At 38.9% G+C, this 18,942-nt stretch overlaps 2 protein-coding genes and 1 long non-coding RNA gene across 4 annotated transcripts; 2 read left to right on the top strand and 1 right to left on the bottom strand.

Moving 5' to 3' along the window:
- Nucleotides 1-3,793: 3,793 nt before the first annotated feature.
- On the bottom strand, nt 3,794-15,763 carry LOC119655835. The gene is made up of 4 exons (XM_038061942.1): nt 15,554-15,763; nt 9,495-9,649; nt 4,102-4,627; nt 3,794-4,047 (listed from the first exon to the last, which is right to left on the bottom strand). Exons 1-4 carry the CDS (start codon nt 15,628-15,630, stop codon nt 3,936-3,938), a joined length of 870 nt encoding a protein of 289 aa, XP_037917870.1. The 5' UTR covers nt 15,631-15,763; the 3' UTR covers nt 3,794-3,935.
- Nucleotides 8,846-10,045, top strand: LOC119655836. Of its 2 annotated transcripts, none has more exons than XR_005249959.1 (3): nt 8,846-8,908; nt 9,628-9,700; nt 9,755-10,045. It is a non-coding gene; the product is annotated as an uncharacterized LOC119655836 (long non-coding RNA). The 2 variants fall into 2 exon arrangements; XR_005249958.1 differs by having other exon boundaries at nt 8,855-8,908; nt 9,766-10,045.
- Nucleotides 15,764-15,912: 149 nt separating the features above from the next.
- Nucleotides 15,913-18,704, top strand: LOC119655833 (tRNA pseudouridine(38/39) synthase). The gene is made up of 9 exons (XM_038061941.1): nt 15,913-16,301; nt 17,095-17,186; nt 17,242-17,515; nt 17,571-17,631; nt 17,720-17,867; nt 17,932-18,079; nt 18,132-18,347; nt 18,402-18,550; nt 18,611-18,704. The coding sequence occupies exons 1-9, from the start codon at nt 16,090-16,092 to the stop codon at nt 18,697-18,699; spliced, it is 1,389 nt and encodes a 462-aa protein (XP_037917869.1). The 5' UTR covers nt 15,913-16,089; the 3' UTR covers nt 18,700-18,704.
- The last annotated feature ends 238 nt before the right edge of the window (nt 18,705-18,942 follow it).

Below are 18,942 nucleotides of genomic sequence, written 5' to 3'. Positions count from 1 at the left end.
TATTTCTCCGTTGTCTTCAGTTAGTGGGACGTCCAACTCGCCGATATTTTGGTTGTTGAGCAGTTCATCAAAATACTCAACCCACCGCTCCAATATGCCCATTTTGTCGGAAATCAGGTTTCCCTCTTAATCTCGGCAGGATGAGCATCGAGGTGTTAAGGCTTCATCCTGGTGACTTATTGGCAAAACTTGCGCGTCTGGTGCGGTTACTCCCTGTACTTTTTTAGTTCACAGACGTTGGTTGTCCCAGGCTTCCTTTTTCCGTCTGTGAAGTTGATTCTCCGCTCGACGGAGTTCGTGATAAGTCTCTGTGCGTGCCCACGTTTTTTGAGAATGCAACATTACTCGGTATGCGGCATTCTTCCGTTCCGTTGCTAGCTGAATGAATGTATCATCGTCAAACCAGCCGTTCCGACTCCTTTTGCGGCTGGGGCCAAGTTTGTTTGTGGGCGTATCAATGATAACGTTCTTCAGGTGATTGGGAAGACATTTGTTGATGCATCATCTCCAGGTCCTCTGTTGACTGCGATTATTGCGGCATCCATTTTCTTCTTATAGGTGTTGCGGAGGGCTTTGTTGTGAATGGCTTCGATATTCACTATCACTATGAAAGTGATCCCGTCTGGACAGGCCCACGTATGTTTGTGGACCGCTTTTCGTGCGATACTGCGGTAGGTTTGGTTGTAGAGCTGTTGGTGTTGGTTCAGTAGGCGTTTCTCAGGTTTTATGCTTCATCGTGGGTACCAATCCACGTTTCGCCCTGGGACCTATACTACCCTTTGACCGCCATTACCATTATTGAAGTTGTAAGTTTGAAAGGCTTTTAAAAATATTTCCAAATATCCTTTTGTACATTTTGCATATTTCAGTTATATAGGCGGAGCTACCATAACATAAAGACGTCCGGCGGAGTTGTTTTGAATGGAAGAAGAATAACAGAATAAGCACTGTTGGAAAACTATGTTCGATATTGAATGTAGATGAGTCAAGGGAAAATCTGCGATATAAGTAGGTAATTTTACCTCAAATTTGAAAGAAAATTGGACGCAGTCAGCAAAAATCGTGCTACGCTTTGTTGCAAAATTCATCAGGCACCAGTTTTATACGTTGACTTGTCCGAATGGAAGTATATATTTTTGAGGTCTACGATTAACGGTCTGCAGAAAGACTGCGTTCCTAGCCTATATTCATTAAATTTGGAAAAAAGGCTTTGTTACACAATAAAATGTTGCTGATAAAATTTCCGCTTGCGCAGTTTCTTTTGCAACTTCTTTCAACTGACAGCGCAGAGTATATTGGGAATTGCAAGTTACTGCCGGGCCATCAAATTCGTCTTCCAAAAAGAACATGCAAGCCTGGTGGGCGTTGAATTGATGGGTTTGGAACAGGTTTTTTGAATGTATTCTACACATGAACTACCAACTGCCTACATCAAAGTGGTTAGTTCAAGACAAAGGATAGATATTTCTGTGGAAATCATGTATTTCATACTTTATTTTGTAAAAAAAATCAATATGTACATTATTTACTTCTTATTAAATTTTGAATCTGAAATAAATTTGTTTTCAGCTATACAAATTTATAAACATCAGTTAGCGAAACCAATGCAAATAAACGACAAACTCGATCGTTTTGATTTTTTATCATATTTTCCATACTTTCGCTGTACTGTGCGTCGCTCAGAGATTTCTTCATTATAATGGGCTACGGGATCGCCAATCTTTTTGTTACAAGTTGAAATAGTTCCAACTTTCGACCCTAGATAGGAGAAATTTTCAACGGTTTCAGATCCCATGCCGTCTACTGAACCTGAATGAAGTCGGTTTCTACATCTCGGGTTATTCTGTCTATTATATCAATACCGTCAGCATAGGTCAGTAGCTGAGTGGACTTGGGAAGGATATTGCTTCTGGTATTCGCTTCACCTCGCGTAACAACCGATATCCGCTCTAGGCCTGCCTTAGTAAGGAGCTCCAGGCAGCCCGGCTTTGGGCCGAGGTCGACCAATTCTATATCTCTGAAAGCTGCCTGACATCGTCGCCTCCGGCATCGTTCCATCTAAGCTAGGATTTGCCACGTATTTTTCTTCTACCATAGATATATCTGAGCGTGTGTGGGCGTTGTGGAAATCATTTTTCGGTGCCTCATCTTGAGGGCATCTGATAGCTGTAGTTATTGCGGTATCTATTGCCCTTTGTAGGTGTATTTACTCTCCCCCGGTGGCCAAATAAGATTCGAGGTGGTGTTGTTATTTGAACCCGGAATACTATGTAAACGAGATATGTAGTTGTTCGACTCTAAATTGGCCCCTCTATTTATTCTCACAGTCATTAAGGCTGAGAGGTCATTTGTCCTCTTTCTTTGTCGGGCTCATGATTGTGTAGTCAATCCAGTCTGAAATTCTTTCCGTGGCCCTGTGACCTGGACGATCAATTGGCACAGTTTTTTCCATTTTTAGACTCAAGAAATGTTAAGAAATAATTTCCAGCGATTGGCACGTAGAAGTGGAAGATTTGATAGCAGAGAGCTTTTGGCGTTGGTTCAGCAGGCGCATGTTAAATTTTGTACTCCATCATGGATACTAATTCACGCTTCCACCCTGTAACCTATATTACCGCTTGGTCGTGGTCGTAGTGAAAGGATCAGTCACAGCAGCTAATCAGTTTCAAGTGGAAAGTAACTAACTTTGTATGTAGAGTGTGTGGGACAGAGGGAGTCGCAAAATTGAATTCTGGTGCGAATTCAACTTTGCGATTTACAAGGTGTGACAGGAAAATAGAGTTTAGGGTGTGTGATAAACTCAATTAGTGAATTTAAGGAATTGTGGGCGAAGCGTCCATGAAATTGAAAAAGTATGAAAGAAGATGGAGGATCGGTCGAGTTTTGAAGTAAATTAGACAAATCCAACTTATTTCCTTGAAAATACGGTGAGAAGCTCGGCTAAATTACTGGATTGAAGGGAAATACTTTTCAGCAAAGGGAACACGTCATTTATGTTCCAGCATTGTGTGTTTTTTACATAAGTGTAACTGTGTAGCCCGAACATGGAAGTCGATGGGGACGATCCAAGAGGTCAACGCGGACCAAACCTGTAACCGAAAAAAGTGGTCGAGTCGTTTATTTTATTTTACTGGCGTTTTGCGGAGTAATTGCAAGTTTTCATTTCGGCTTCGGTTAAAATTTAGGTTTAACTCGATATTAGGTCAGAGGGATTCTGTCGGAAGTAGATAGCACATTCCACAGCAGATAAACGAGATGATTGCCGATCTCTTGATTATTCAGTCAAATTGGGAAAAATAGAACTCAATCAATCAAGTTAGTTTATAGGATGTGGATTGGAAAATCACAGAAAATGGGGAAACGAGATGGAGAGTTTACAGAGAATTACAGTAAATGAATATTTGAATTGCGAATAGCGAATTTAAATAATAGAAGTAGGAATCGCTATAAGAAATTCGAAAGTCCGATGAAAATCGCTGGAAATAGATAATCCGACTAATTAGTTTTGTTGGGGAAAAGTAAATAACATTCATGGTTCTTTGTTTGCGGTGGGAAATGGCCCCAGAATCAGTGTGCTCTCTCTGTGCAGAAGAAGTTGGTCCCCGCACACAGGATTTGTGATTTCTAGTAAATAATTTTAGTCAATAAAAAAACTCCCCACAAGCTGTATTTTGTCTGAAAACTGGCTAACAAACAACCTCTGATCTAAAACTGTTGCTTCATTTGTCGAGTATATACACCAGTTTTACTTCTATTCAAATTTAGAAATTAAAAATAGCAAAAAAACAAAATATCCGACTAAACAATGACTTACTCAATGCACTTTTAGATACTGTATTTGTTTTTAAAGAATAGATCTTTGTTTTTAATATAATTCCATTTACCTATAAACAACTGGTTAAAATCCATTACTACGTAATAATTAAATCGACATTTTATTTAAATTCTTTATGATTTATTCCGCGAGGAAATAGCTTCTCCATATGTCCAGCACTGACCCATTGGTGGATGTAACTTCGATTGGGGAAGATAGATTGGAACATATTGCTGAAAAGGCAGTAAGTTCTAAACCAGTTCCATTTTCAATTAATGTTTTCTTACCTGAGGAGGAAATAGGTTTTAGGTGAAAAGAAAAACAAGGTTACGGCGAATCGATGGAAATCCATCGTGTATAAACACTTTGATGTATCTGTTTGCGAAGTTAGGGACATCTCTTCATTTCCGCTGGCGATATCAGTCAACGAGTTGGAATTACTACAACTATTACTAGGTTTGTTGGGTAGATCAGTCGTTTCTGTACTTGCTTCAGGTTTATTGTTATCCGAGTTTTGATTTTGAACAGAACTTATTGGCTCGCATTTTTCGAATATTTTGCTTATTAAGTGAGCTGCTTCTACATTTGACCAGTCAAACAATTTGTTTTTTCTTTTGTACCGTAATTGGGCAATTTGCTCCTGTAGATCTTTTATTCTTGCGTCCTGCTTTTCAAGTACAATTCGAATGCTCCGACATCGACTTTTAGCTTTGATACTCTGTTTCTTCCTTTGTGCCCACAGTATTTGCATTGAGCGAATGTCACTTGGGTCTACTGGGTAGCCTTCATCGTTCAGTTCTTCTGGTGCTGAATCTGGAATACATACATGTGCTTAACATTTTTTTTTAAATCTTTAATCCACAGTAAAATGAGGATACTCAAATTATTTATTGTATATACATATAAAATGTGTAACGCGCCAATAACTCTCTATTTATGAGTAATGTGTCAAGGTTTGACTGAAAGCTGCTCTGAATTAGCCGAATTATAGAAAAATGAAAACAGAAATGGGTTGTGGATGGAGCTTCAAGGTACGATGAGGAAAAAAATGGAGACGAGGTGTAACCATTTTGCTCGACCATCTAAGTATGGATTGGCCTTGAAACGCGTGTGCTCCTTCTACAGAGGAGCTGCTAAGTTTAAAGCTTGTCGATACCCAGCCCTAATATAAGGCTGAGCGATACATGAGATGCACGGTTTTCTGGACAACTGATTGCTAACGGATATCGTACTCAAGCGACGACATCTTCTTTGTGTGAGACTATAGTGAAAAACGTTTGCGATGGGTTGTAGAACGATCGAAACTTTTCGAATGTAGTTTTTACTTACTAACCGTTTTTGGGGAATGGATCACAAGCAAGCGAGTTTATCGATTCGTTAAAGCTATACATCCCGGGCACCGTTTGGGGATGTCTCAGTAAACAGGGGTTCTTCAAGAGGATCAGGAACCGAAGCAGCGCACCAACTATGCACGGAATGGTAAGCTGAAAATGGTATGGCCCACACATTTACCAGATGTTTAAGTTTAATCAGAAATGTGTAACAAATGTTAGGTAGCTAACAAAACATTTTCGTACTATTTGGTCGACAGCATGTCAGAACTGTGTCTATCCTTGAAGTAAAACGATGGCGGTTGAATTTGTTATTAGTATAGTTAATTAATAATTAGTAGTTCGTTTTCTTTCTCAGCGGATACGTTTTTGTGATACAGAGGGGGGGGGGGGGGCGAAGTGTGTCCGAACACCTAAACGCTATCGCTGTCGCCGAAATGTACAACAGCTCTTTCTTCTCGTGAAGACTAGACTCTTCTTTACTGTTCTGCGCCATATGCCTTAAGCCAGAATACCCCGATGATGCGACGCAGACATGAATTGATTAACGCTTGAACGTTTGTAGGAACAGGTCACTTTCCATCTAGTATAACCATATAATAGCATAGAAAGAATACTGCCTCAATTTGATGGTTGAGATAGTTGCATTTCCAAATTTTGGACTAAACGACAAAGACAAATCCAGTGCTCTTAGTGCGCCTGATGACATCAAGTCCGGCGACATCGTCAGTAAAACTACCAAAATAGGCTTCTCTAAATCCAGAATCATTTGTCTGAACCCATGACTAGACGAAACGGCAAGCATCAAGTAGAGCATTTCAGATACACGTCTCATTGACGCTGTCGAAAGCTTTGTAGAAACCGATAAAAAGCAGATGAAGTGGAGATCTGCTGCAAATGATCCGAAGGGTGTTGATGAAGAAAACCTGTCGATCAAGCTTTCGAAGTCAATATCGGATATAAACATATACTACGAACTATATGTCAGTGGAACCATATTCTTAAATAAACAAGTCGGGAAACCGGAAGCTAGACGCTTTAGGTATAAAAGGTTATGTGCTTTCCTATGTGAGGAATGATGAGTACCTGACAGTTCCATGGGTCCATAGTAAAAAATTAAATTGCCCTCTACTTTTTAAGGTTTTGTGTAAACACAAAACCTTATTAAAATCGGTTTACTGTCTGTCTGTCTGTCTGTCCGTCACACGCATTTTTCTCGGAGACGGTTATAGCGATTGACACCAAATTTGGTAGAAAGGTGGGAACTGTGAACGCTCACGCATACAGTGAATTACATCCTTTTACGTCGAATTTGAGGGATGCAAAAGGGGGGTGTAAAATTTTTTTTCATCAAATATAGTCATGTGGGGTATCAAATTAAAGGTCTCGATTAGTACTTTTCAAAGCCAATCTTAGTTTTGACATTCGTTGGAAGGGTGGGGAGCGCGGGGGGTTGAAAGTGATCACTTCTTTAAGAGGGCCATTCTCAGAAACTACCAAACCAAAAAGTCTGAAAAAAATCAGGAGGCTGCCACTATATGGTGCCTGGGCTCCGAAATACCTTCCATGCCGATACCTGTTTAAATAAAGTTAATAATAGTATATTACTACAATTTTTTGTAATTGGTTAGAAACCCCCCTTAAGTTCATCCTAGTACCATGAAATTTTGTAGTGATATAGGCTATAATATAGAGCATGATCTTACCAAGTTTGATGGAAATCGCACTATTACTAACAAAGTTATAATACCTCAAATTTGTTGCTTCTTTGAAAATTGAAGACTTCATAGTCAATATCACCCGAACGTGGATACTCTCACATAATATATGGATATATTACGTGCTACGTACTAAGAAATACCTGAAGCGTCCAGCTTCCGGTTTCCCGACTTGTTAAAAAGCTATTTACACAAATAATTTGATCTGCAAAATAATATATTGATAGCAGTCAACCTCATACGCTTCACACAAGAAGCCCAGAATTAACAAATGCGAAGAAGACAACCTACAACAGATACAAACAAGTCGGAATACCGGAAGCTCGCGCTTCGGGTATAAAGGTTTTGTGTTCATCTTATGTAAGAAACTTCAACGCACATTTTTCTATCCATATATGGCTACAAATCCAACCTATTCCTTCATATTTTTCCAAACTACAAAACATACATACATATTTCAGCCATAGATATTACACTCACCCTAAACAAACAAACTACCTATTTCCGAATACCCATATTTCCGATTTACTTCGCCCACAAAAGCATACCTATGTACATATATAGTCCGCATATTAAATACAGCTGGTTTAATGTACAAATATATCTATCTGAATTAGACACTACCCGCAGACTTCATTAGCACGCATATACTATATACCTACATACACAAATGTCTGTTTGGAGTAATTGATATTTATATACAAATGACTAAAAAACTAAAACAAAATAATTCTTTGCGGCCCCATTCATAAGAACTCATTTCGTTATCATCATCATCAACGGCGCAACAACCGGTATCCGGTCTAGGCCTGCCTTAATAAGGAACTCCAGACATCCCGGTTTTGCGCCGAGGTCCACAAATTCGATGTTCCTAAAAGTTGTCTGACGTCCTGGCCTACGCCATCGCTCCATCTTAGGCAGGGTCTGCCTCGTCTTCTTTTTCTACCATAGATATTGCCCTTATAGACTTTCCGGGTGGGATCATCCTCATCCACACGAATTAAACGACCCGTCCACCGTAACCTATTGAGCCGGATTTTATCCACAACCGGACGGTCGTGGTATCGCTCATAGATTTCGTCATTGTGTAGGCTACGGAATCGTCCATCCTCATGTAGGGGGCCAAAAATTCTTCGGAGGATTCTTCTCTCCAACGCGGCCAAGAGTTCGCAGGTTTTTCTTGCTAAGAACCCAAGTTTCCGAGGAATACATGAGGACTGGCAATATCATAGTCTTGTACAGTAAGAGCTTTGACCCTATGGTGAGACGTTTCGAGCGGAACAGTTTTTGTAAGCTGAAATAGGCTCTTTTGGCTGACAACAACCGTGCGCGGATTTCATTTCGTTATGGTATTGATGAATTGATATGTGATGATGACATCATAACTTGTAGAACGCATGAAATTCACAAAAAATGACAAAGTTTCACCCCCTACAACTTTGTTAATAATAGCTAGATTTTTTTCAAACCAAATTGTGCATTGTTATCCCCTGTACCCATGCCAAATTTTATACTTCTGATATGAGCAAATATAAATATATTATTATTAACTTTATTTGTGCAGATATCGGAACCGGGCTAGATTTCGTAGAGATGCACCACTGTGATTTTTTTCAGATTTTTCGGTTGGGTAGATTCTGAGAACGAGACCTGTTACACTTTTTGTGGGTCATATTTTGAGCCCGCACTCCCCTACGTTTCAGATCAAATATGGAACCAGTTTTGAAAAGTAAGTAAGCCCTTTCATTTGATACCTCACATGATCACATTTTATGAAAAAAAAATTGCACCCTCCATTCACATGTATAGGGAGCCCCGCTTTTGTTTCACACAAAACTTAAAAAAAAGCAAACCATGGTATTAAAAATCCCCAAAAAGATATGCGCAACTTTCCCTAAGCAAATAAATGTCATTAGATATGAAGCTAACCACAATAATTTGAATGCAATTCAAATACAACAAAAATTTGAAGTTCATCTGACAGCCCAGCATGTTGCACAGGCTTTGAAATCGACTCTTTAAGTGAAATACAAAAAAATTTAAGTGTAAGTAGTTTCTTAAATAACACCGTAAGGATTCGCGTTATATGGCGCCTAATATTTATAAAAATAAAACGGAAAATCACAATTTACATACTGTAATGGAACAGAGACTGTGTATTAAAGAGGTGCAGGATCAAATAGATCTCAGTTTGCTCTAAACTTTGATGAAATTCATATCACTTTTCGGGGTTGCCTTAAAAAATGATAGCCCTATTCAAAATTAACAACTTTTTTTTAATAGGGTTTTAGAAGTACGTTTAAACGTATATATGGTCCAACTCCAAAGCGTATATGTGGTCCAAATTTACAAAGCTTTTATAAAAAATACAGAAATATCTTTTTTCTGTTAAAAACTTGAGGTTATAAAAAAACTGACTAAACTTCAAGTAAAAAATAGCTGAGCCTTATTTTTTTATTAAATTTAAAAGTTGCACTAGAAAATGTAATTTTTCAAATGTGCGTGCTCTTGCTTTGCACTTATTGGGTAATATGGCATGTTTTACACTTTTATATTTATAACATTAATAAATAGAGGATTCTATTGTTTTGTATACTCAGTACGACGAACAAAATAATTGCTAATTCTTACCGGTTTTCATTGATTTGTCGAGGAAAGGGATTGCCGTGGGTAATACTTTTTTGCCAATGAACATTTCCGGCCGAAAATGCAGATAACAAACATAGTGAAGTCTCTGGCTATATAATAAATCTCTTCGTTCCAGAATCGTTAGCCACGCCTCTCGTCTGAAAGTAACCAGAACACAAATATGGAAATATCAATTTGATTTTGAATGGGTAATGCTTTATCATTTTATATTATAAATTGACAGTTATTCCTTACATTTGTAGTTAATTTATAGGATTGTTCGATGGGCAAGCTAGGTTACCAAAGATCAACTACTGTTCGTTACATAGCTGAGTATATTCTTTAAAACTTTAGTTTGAACGGTTATTCATATAGGAAAGAAAACAAAAAATTATCAACCGGTTGTGCCTGGCTAAATTTTAACTAAAAATTGTTAAGATTTTCCGGCAAATAGAAGCCTTTTGCAGCATTGAGCCTCTTATTATATTTTAGTATCTCCAATAAAAAATACGCCCCATGTTGTTCTACCTCTGATTATAGTTTTGGTTCGAGAATAAAACGAAATTCCAATGTTTTTAAGCGTTCATTGTGTTCGTTAGCCATAAGGGAGAGAGAACTCTTCATGCGACTTGACAACAGTATAAGTCTTCCTCTACTCTAACATGTGAAGAATACAATTACAGGTTGATCTACTTCATGCCATCTTGACACCTCACATCGAACTTTTGCAGACACTTCGTGAGGAGCTTTTTCAATGGATTTGCTTCTCTGGTAGGTGCGCCTGCAGCGAAGCAGGCATTGATGAATGTACATATTTCCTGTGAAGGCTATCTTCTAATCTTTTGAGTCTTCCTGGGAGAAAAGAAACTTGGCTGATCGGTTGAAAACGTTTCGTGACCCCTGTAGATGGGTTTGCGAATAAAGATCACCATCACATAGAGCTAAGTATGGACTGTATATATCCATTATTATCAGAGGCAGTATTATCTGAGCTCGCACATTTATATAGTATTGCGCTCACTCGTGATTATTACCCAGATTTGACTCAAATACTCTTTTGCAGCTGAAGGCACGATGGTTTGGATGTTGCCTGGGAAATGGTGATCAGCCGTTTGCTCACAACTTTTGTAGTATTTCCTCCTTAGCGAAGATTAACAAGTTGTTGACCATGCTCTTTAAAAAAAATTTGCTCAAATTTCAAGGTTGCCACGAACTGGTTCGTTTCTTCACACATATGATATGCTCTTCTTCAAGGCGTTTAGAGCTTTCAATTGACTCGAGAACTCCGCACAACATCGCCTAGTTGGCCTTTCGTGCTGGTCTGTGCTTACCAGATATTTTGGTAATAGTAACGAATCAGGTGGGCGTCAATATTAATTAAATTATTAATATTAAATGAATGAATGAATGAATGAATCTGAAAAATTCAGCCTAAATTTCCTCACGAAAGATTTGGGCTGTTATTTTCGAAGATTTATTTATTTAATGTAATATGTAATGTTAACGCCACGGTGTTTCCTGGATGAGGATATATATATATATTTTGTAATAATTGGCCGTATGGCTGAAAAGGGGATCGGATAATTTCCATTGTCCATGTCCTTCAGGAGCCTTAATGTCAGTTTGATCGTAGTCCAGTATAAGGGTTAATTGTTCACCCGCTTGAGTTCCATCAGTCTCTTCACGAAAAGTTTGCACTATTTTTCAACAATGCTGCGTATATCGTCGCTTACTTTGAGATAGTGTACTGTGTTGCCTGAGATATCTAGCAATAGAGATGTCGTCCTCTCTTGAAATACGACGCATCCGCTTTCACTGTTCTAATACAGCTGTATAGAGAGAAGGTAGATAGTAGGAGCAGTCTTAACTTGGATGTTGGTATTGAGGTATCCGTATTTCCATATTTTAGACAAGTGTGGCAAATGTCATCGAGTTTGGTGCCACTATCACCAGAAACCACCTACCAAGATAAACAAATTGATCAAATTATTTGAAATAATTAGACGGTTTTTGCGTTTTCCATATTATTTATTTTATTTGCATATACCGATATTTCGGGAACCACTTGTTTCCTTCATCAGTGTTGCATGGCACGTGCAGTCTAATTATTTCAACTTATTTAATCGCTAGAAACACGGCAAGGTTACACTTAGAGAAATTGATCAAAATTTCAATGCCCTGCTTATTGATGCAGATAGATAACCAGTTAGACTGAGAACCGTGGCTTTATGACGTTTATCTTCAGTGCGACTTTGCTTGCTCCCTTCAAATCCAAAACCAATTGGCCAAAATTCATGACTCGGCAAAATAGCAAGCAGATGACACCAGCATAGTCACGGAGTTTGAAGATCCGGTCCCCACTGGTGCATTTTTCCATTATTTTCTTTCTCATTACTGCATATCTATCTTCATTTGTTAGGCACTCCCACTAAAGGCGCATAACAGCCTTAGCTTGATGCTGTTGTTGAAATAATTGTATTTCCAGATTTTGGACAAAACAATTGTTGGTAGAAACAACGCTAACAAGTTATACAAATTTCTTGAAGTCCTCAGTATTCTGGCCATTTATGAAAATAGGAAGGGTGCGATCACAAGTCTGATTGGGAGCAGTAGTTTTGTTGATTTTTATCTTCAATTTGACGCTGTCTGCGACCTTTTCCAAACCCAGAGCCCTTTGACCAACGCGAGAGAACAAGTAGATGTCCAAAACGAGATGATTGAATTTCTGCACGTCCCTAGCCAAGACAACATGAAGAACGACGATCGGTGATAAAATGAAATACTGGCAGACTCTTAAAGCTTCACATTCATGCTATATTTTAACTCAATGCATCACGTGATATTTTCCGTCGTCATATGTCGCTCTGAAAATATTTACTATTTCCTCGGAAACGTTTCTCCTGCATCTCAGATACACTTGATGTTCGCGCAGTTGTAATCTTTCGAAAAATGTATGAAGAACAGGTGGAATGATGATCTAAATTCCGCACATTACTTCCACAATGATCCGAACGGATTAAATGTGGTCTTTACATGAGGATCCAGGGTGGAAGCCATACTATTCTCTGTCGATCAAGCCTTCGAGCTGTTTTTTGGTGCGTTCCAGGATGAGCTTAGCCAGTATCTTCGCAACAGCAAATACCACGTAAATGCGTCTCTAGTTGTCGTTATCAAGACGGGTGCCCTTCTTGACGACCGTTCCCTTCATCTAAGTTTCCCTGCATTTATGGATGAGTGGAAGCAGGATACACGGAAGAGTTCATCGGATTCACCGTCAACGCCGGTGACTTTGCTCTGGAACTTCACCGGTTGTAGGACGATGCAGAATCTTGGTAAAGTACTTTTTTCATTATTTTACCTGCTTATAATCGTTTGTGAGAAGTCTACTGTTAACATCCCTCACAGAACTATTCGAAGGCACTTGCGAGCTCCTTCGTAATGTGGTATACGAAACGATTCCGCTTTCTTTTTGCGCCATTTTCTGCTTACATTACCAATGCAGTAGGGTAATTCCATTTGTCGTAGGGAACATTCATCCTTGCCGGAGCCAACAATAGAGCTCTTATTACGTTTACCGCTCCACTTCCACGTTTTCGCAGTTAGCCAGGTCTAATAACATCCTTTTGTGACGTGGCCGGTAACCAGCTGGCCTAGAGATAAATGCACGTTTTATGGCGTCCCAATGCACTTACAATATTCTTGGCCGGGTTGTTTAGTGTGCCATTCGCGCAGCCAAAACGTTTTCCCCTTAGTGGACGGCAGCCAGATATTGGAGACATTCCGTATTGACTTTCGTTCCGACGCTTTGTTCCTACATTCAGAAGGCAAATCCAAACCTATTCCCGATCGCAATATGGTTGACCGATAAGACGTCCGTTGTCGTACAGTCGAAACTCGACTGACCTACTCGTAGGTCTTGTGCACAAATCATGTGCTGCTGGCGGCAAAACCGTAAAAATAGCAGAAGTCTATGAAACGAAGTCATCTTCGTGAGTGCTTGCCGTTGAAGCGTCTTCTTTCGTTTGCCGATCAAGCTGCTAACGGTCCGGTCGGTGTATCCATTCAGTTTGGCGATCTCAAACATGTACTTCGCCTCTTTCACCACACCTTTCGACGAAATGTGAAGGATAAGCATCCGGCGGACCATGTGGTTGAAAGAGACCAATATGTGCTAATGAGCGTTGTTCGAAGCGCTGACGATAATTCGTTTAGTGTCTGTATGTTTCCTGCAGATGCTCCACAACAGATCCAAGAAAGGTAACAAACCTTCATTTTCCTTTTTATTGAGAAAGTCGAGCGTATTTCATACTTCGTTTTTTCTTGATGATAGCGCAGATATAGTCTACATGCGTCTTCCAACAGATCGGCCGAGGCTAACTTGGTTTCCAGGTTGGTCTACAGAAAATCGACAGACACCAAACGAGTTATCTCCAATACATCGAACCACGCTCGTCAGCATAAAGTCACCGCTTCCAACCATATGATCCACCGGATGCTAACCCTTTCCGTTCGGTTGGCAGACTTAATGGATACATCGACTGTACAGCTTAATTCGCAAATGAAAGAAGAGGCTTCAACGGCAAACGCTCACCAAGTTAACTCCGGATTAACAGCCCAAACGGAGAATAGCATTGGAATTTAACGAAATCTCTTTCGTTGAAACGAAAACTGGGGAAAAATGGTGTGAAAGTCGTTTTCAGCAGAAGGAATAGCCAATTCAAAACTGTTCAACCGATAAAATGGCCAAGTTCAGGATATACGAAATTTCGAGCGCAGATTGCAGGAAAGTATACATGGAAAAATCCGAAAAGAACGTGGAAATACATCTTCGAGAGTACTTGAAGTATGCAGAATTGTCGGAAATAAGGATGTTATAGTCTTCAGATCGAAGATAACGGAACATGTCGTCCTAAATAACTACATCGTTTCTAGGGAGAACATCAAATTGGTGAAGTAGTTAGGAGATGAAAGGAAGATAGATGTAGCCGAAAGCCTGACAATTGATAGAACCTCGAAAGATACACTTTTCAACAGGGATCAATTCAACAGATACTGCTGACTTTTCAAATTGATCAGGAGACGCACTCGTGAAGAAAATTATAACATCCGTTTTATTGGGAGAAGGAATGAATGTTCTTGGCATGTGAAACTATTGTACTATCTAATATCGTATATGGGATATTTTGCTACTTTCTTCTCTTGCATGAAAGGTTCATTCATTGTTCATTGTTGTCGCTGGCGATAAATACAGGAAAATTATGTTTGCAGTAAGAAAAATTGAAATCCGGACACCGTCGTACGGAATACATAAATGTTCAGAAAAGGGATAAAAGAAGTTGTATGTGCTTTGTTTCTCTTACAAGAACGTACCGTAGTTTGTTGGATACAATGGTACATGAAAATCAATGAAAAAGGGTAAAATAAAACCCTGGCTTAGAGCGAAAAACAAAAGAAACTCTTTTTCGTAGGCAAGGGGAGCTAAAAAACAGATATTAAAAATTCAAAAAAGACATCGAGGCATCATATACAGCCTTCACTGGTTAGTGGCATGGATTCAACCAAATGCTGGACATATTCTGCTGGAGTTTCTGTCCATTATTCGAGAAGATGCTCCATTAAGTATTTTTTGCTCGGAATGGGACCTTCGCGAAGCCTATAGTCGTCATAATCTCGCAGGTTCTCAATAATATTGCAGTCCGGGGATTGTGGAGAGGTTTCGAGTAGCTGCGGACCATTGAATACTACCCCATGAGAGTTTTTCATACTTTGATTCGGGTCTTTGTAGCGTATCGAATATTTGACAAATACCCAATTTGTCTGTGCTGCCGTGCAGAAGAAACAAAACGCATACAACTTCTTCTACCCTCTCTGTGAATACTTATGCACTTCGTAAGGCGGTGTCCGGATTTCAAGTTTGCTCACTGTAGATCGCAGTATAGGGTTCCTTTAGAAAAGTGTAAGGGCGGAGCAGTTGAAAAAAAATGAGACAATTTTTTTAGAAGAGGTGGAAACATATCCAGCATCAATAGTACTTATTGCAAAATTATTGCTTTCCTACTTACATATTTTTATCACTTGGCAAAGTGCAATACTTCGGGCACCGACCCGAACAAGTCGTAACTATGCACTCTCTTCCCATGACTTTTTTTGCTTAGGAACGAATATTTACTCCAAATCCGTGACAATTGAATTTTTGGCACACAACAAGCGTCTGACAAATACTTCAACAGCTGGAGATGCAAAACAAACTCTCTGTCACTTTGGCCGGCATGTTTGTTATGTATGTATGCACTTCGGTATGTAACATACTTCCTTTTCCTGATAATGCCGCCATCTATTATCCGGAAAATGTATTTGTGAAGTTACGCTGTTAGTAGTGAAGTTTATATTATCTGGGAAAAGAGTATAACCCAAGGCTGTGTATTTCCCCAACAAATATATATGCATATAACATATCAGTATAACGTCCTTAGGCTTTCCCCTTTCAAACTGTCATCGGTGAAAGAATATTGTTTTATACCACTGTACATCACTTGTTTGTTTCTCACCTGTTGACGTTTCTCAGCTGTGTTTACTTCAACGTTAAATACTCGCCGCGATGTCCACGAAGGAGTTTTCTGTAAACAGGAAACCAAAAGTAACTTCCAGGGAGCAATTGGATGGAATGTCAAGGGAGGAGCTTGTGGAGAAAATTATACAGTTAGAAGCTCACAACACACAATTGAAAAATCTGCTGCAGAAGAAATTGAATGGCGATTCTAGCTCACAGGACCATAAAGAAGGAAAAAAGCGAAGTTTTGACTTCAGCAAGTAAGTATAACTAAGAAAGCACTTTTTGAGGTCCAGCCGTGTATTTCTCTAGAAAAAGAAAAAGGAAAACTAACGAATTGGTCGAACCAGCAACCATGTGTAACTCCTTAACCATACTCGATTGAATATGCAGTTGTGTACCAGGGGACTGTCTCTGATAATATTTTAATATTGAAATTAAATTTTCTAGAGTAAAAACATTTTCAATTCAGGGAATATATATTCGAGTAAAGGAAAAGATTCATATCATATATCAAGCTGTCAATGCACTATATTTGTTTGGATATCCTTTTTGTGAAATTACAGCTAACTGTTGTCAATGAGTGTGCGCACATTCCGGAAACCAATCATAGTCTATCTTCGATAGTCAAAGGTTTTCGGCGTGAGGTCAGCCCCTATCCGAAGCATTGTTGACGTTTCGGTAGCAATAAAGTTTCAAAATTTGCCGGTTTCTAGTCCATAAACTTCAATTCTATTTAGTCGCCTTTTACGATAAGCAGGGAAGACTTTGAGTGTACTCTTCTTCTTCGGTATGAATGTTACCTTAAACTTCTACGACGAGGTAGGCAATTATTCGAGAGCAAGATTTGTCAAAAGGAAGGGTTCTATACCCTCTTTGCCAGCAGTTCTTGCTTTTTCACTGGTGGTTGCCAGTGCGGACACCACGAGAGAAGAACGAGGTGTTAATCAACACCTTGCCTTCGAGGTGCGTTCTGGGTGCCTTCGAGTCTAGAGAACCGGGAAACATCTACTTTAATTATTGGTCGGCTCACGTATAATCTTTTGGTTCCAGATCATTTAAGCGTCATCTCTTATTGAAATTCTTGTATTTTGGATGGAATTACCAAGGCTACGCGCAACAAGAAGACACGAATGAGACCATTGGTATGTACAATTGTGTATTCAATAGAAAAATTGAAACTCTCAATGAAAATTTCAGAATATCATCTATTCAATGCGCTGCAGAAAACATGTTTGATCGAATCACGGGAAACTTCCAATTATAACAGATGCGGTCGAACCGATAAGGGTGTAAGTGCCTTTGGTCAAGTGATTTCCATTGATTTACGAAGTAAATTCCCAGAGTTAGAACAAATGGTACCGGCGAACATTGATAACGAAATTGATTACTGCTCCATTTTGAACAGAGTTCTACCGAAAAACATTAGGTGCATCGCCTGGATGCCACTTCGTAATAAATTGTTTAGTGCCAGGTTTGTAGGCTGCTATTGTTCTGATGATATCGGTTGTAATGGTTTGCTTTTCTAGATTTGATTGCTCACAACGAACATATCGATATTTTTTTCCGGAAGGGAATTTGGATATTGCAGTGAGTATTTTACTTTATTGGAAAATATGTACATGGAGAGAATAGATACACATATACAGAAAAGATAAATTTCCTTCTTTTTTTACAGAAAATGAAAAAGGCATGCGAAGCCTTGATCGGTACACATGATTTTCGCAATCTTTGCAAAATGGACGTTAACAATGGAGTCACGAATTTCACGAGGAAAGTTATAAGCGCAGATATTCACAAAAGTTGTACAGAAAATACAGAGAAAGGTTGTATTTTGCTACATAACAATTAAAAGTTGCTTAACTGAGCAGTTTTCCAATTTTTTCATAGGTTATGATATGTATTATTTGGAGATAGTCGGCCATGCATTTCTCTGGCATCAAATTAGATGCATAATGGCAGTGTTGGTATTGATTGGACAGGGAAATGAGGATCCTAGTATTATAACAGAATTGTTGGATGTAGAACGGAACTCTTGGTTAGTAATGAGGTTTTATAGTAGCGTATGTCAACTTTTGATTTTGTTGCAGTAAGCCACAATATACTTTAGCGAGTCCTCTTCCACTCAATTTGTATTCATCCGAATTCAAAGAAAAAAGCAGTCAAACACTAATTGAAGGAAGTGAAAGTGAAGAAGAAAAATTGCATATAAATGAAGTTGATATTACTGAATGGCAATTTTCCGAGGATAACTTGAAGAAGCTCGTTGACGATCTTCAACAAAACTGGAGTCATTACAGTATCAAGTATGCTAAAATCACTTTTGTTTTATTTTGATGCTAGTAAACCTTATTCCGAAGGGCGACAATGGTACGTGAGATACTGAATGATCTACAAAGCGTTTATAGTGAAAAATTTTCGCGTGAATTGCCAGAGTGTCAAGCTAATATATTGCAGGAAGGGGTACGGCAGAAAGTATATCAGAAGCTTTTAACACGAAAACGTTGTGGTATGTTTTTTTTAATCAAGTGCTTCAGATGACAATTTTTAACTTTTTTGATATCCACAGAGAGTCTGGAGCAAAGGATAGACCATTATGTGAAAAAGCAAAGAATTTTCGAAGCAAATAACTCGGATGGAAATAAAGCCATTGTCTGATAAAACTGTAGTTTCATTGAGTTGAGTTACTTATGTTATTTTTGGCCACATTTTTTTACAAACGGTAAACAAGAGGAGGCAAGTCGAAGTATGATGACTTTTATTTAGTCAGAAGTTTTGTTACGGATCTTATCATATAAAAATGGTGAAAAAAACCTGAGCATAAGAAAATGAAATAAGCAGAGGGTTCCTTTTTTCTTTTCCTTTCATGGCGCCACAGCCCGATGCCGGTTCTTGGCCTGC

This window comes from Hermetia illucens, chromosome 4 (assembly GCF_905115235.1).
Source record: "Hermetia illucens chromosome 4, iHerIll2.2.curated.20191125, whole genome shotgun sequence".
Lineage (NCBI taxonomy): Eukaryota > Metazoa > Arthropoda > Insecta > Diptera > Stratiomyidae > Hermetia > Hermetia illucens.
The sequence above is the reverse complement of the archived record's forward strand: the minus strand, read 5'-3'. Positions and strand labels throughout refer to the sequence as shown.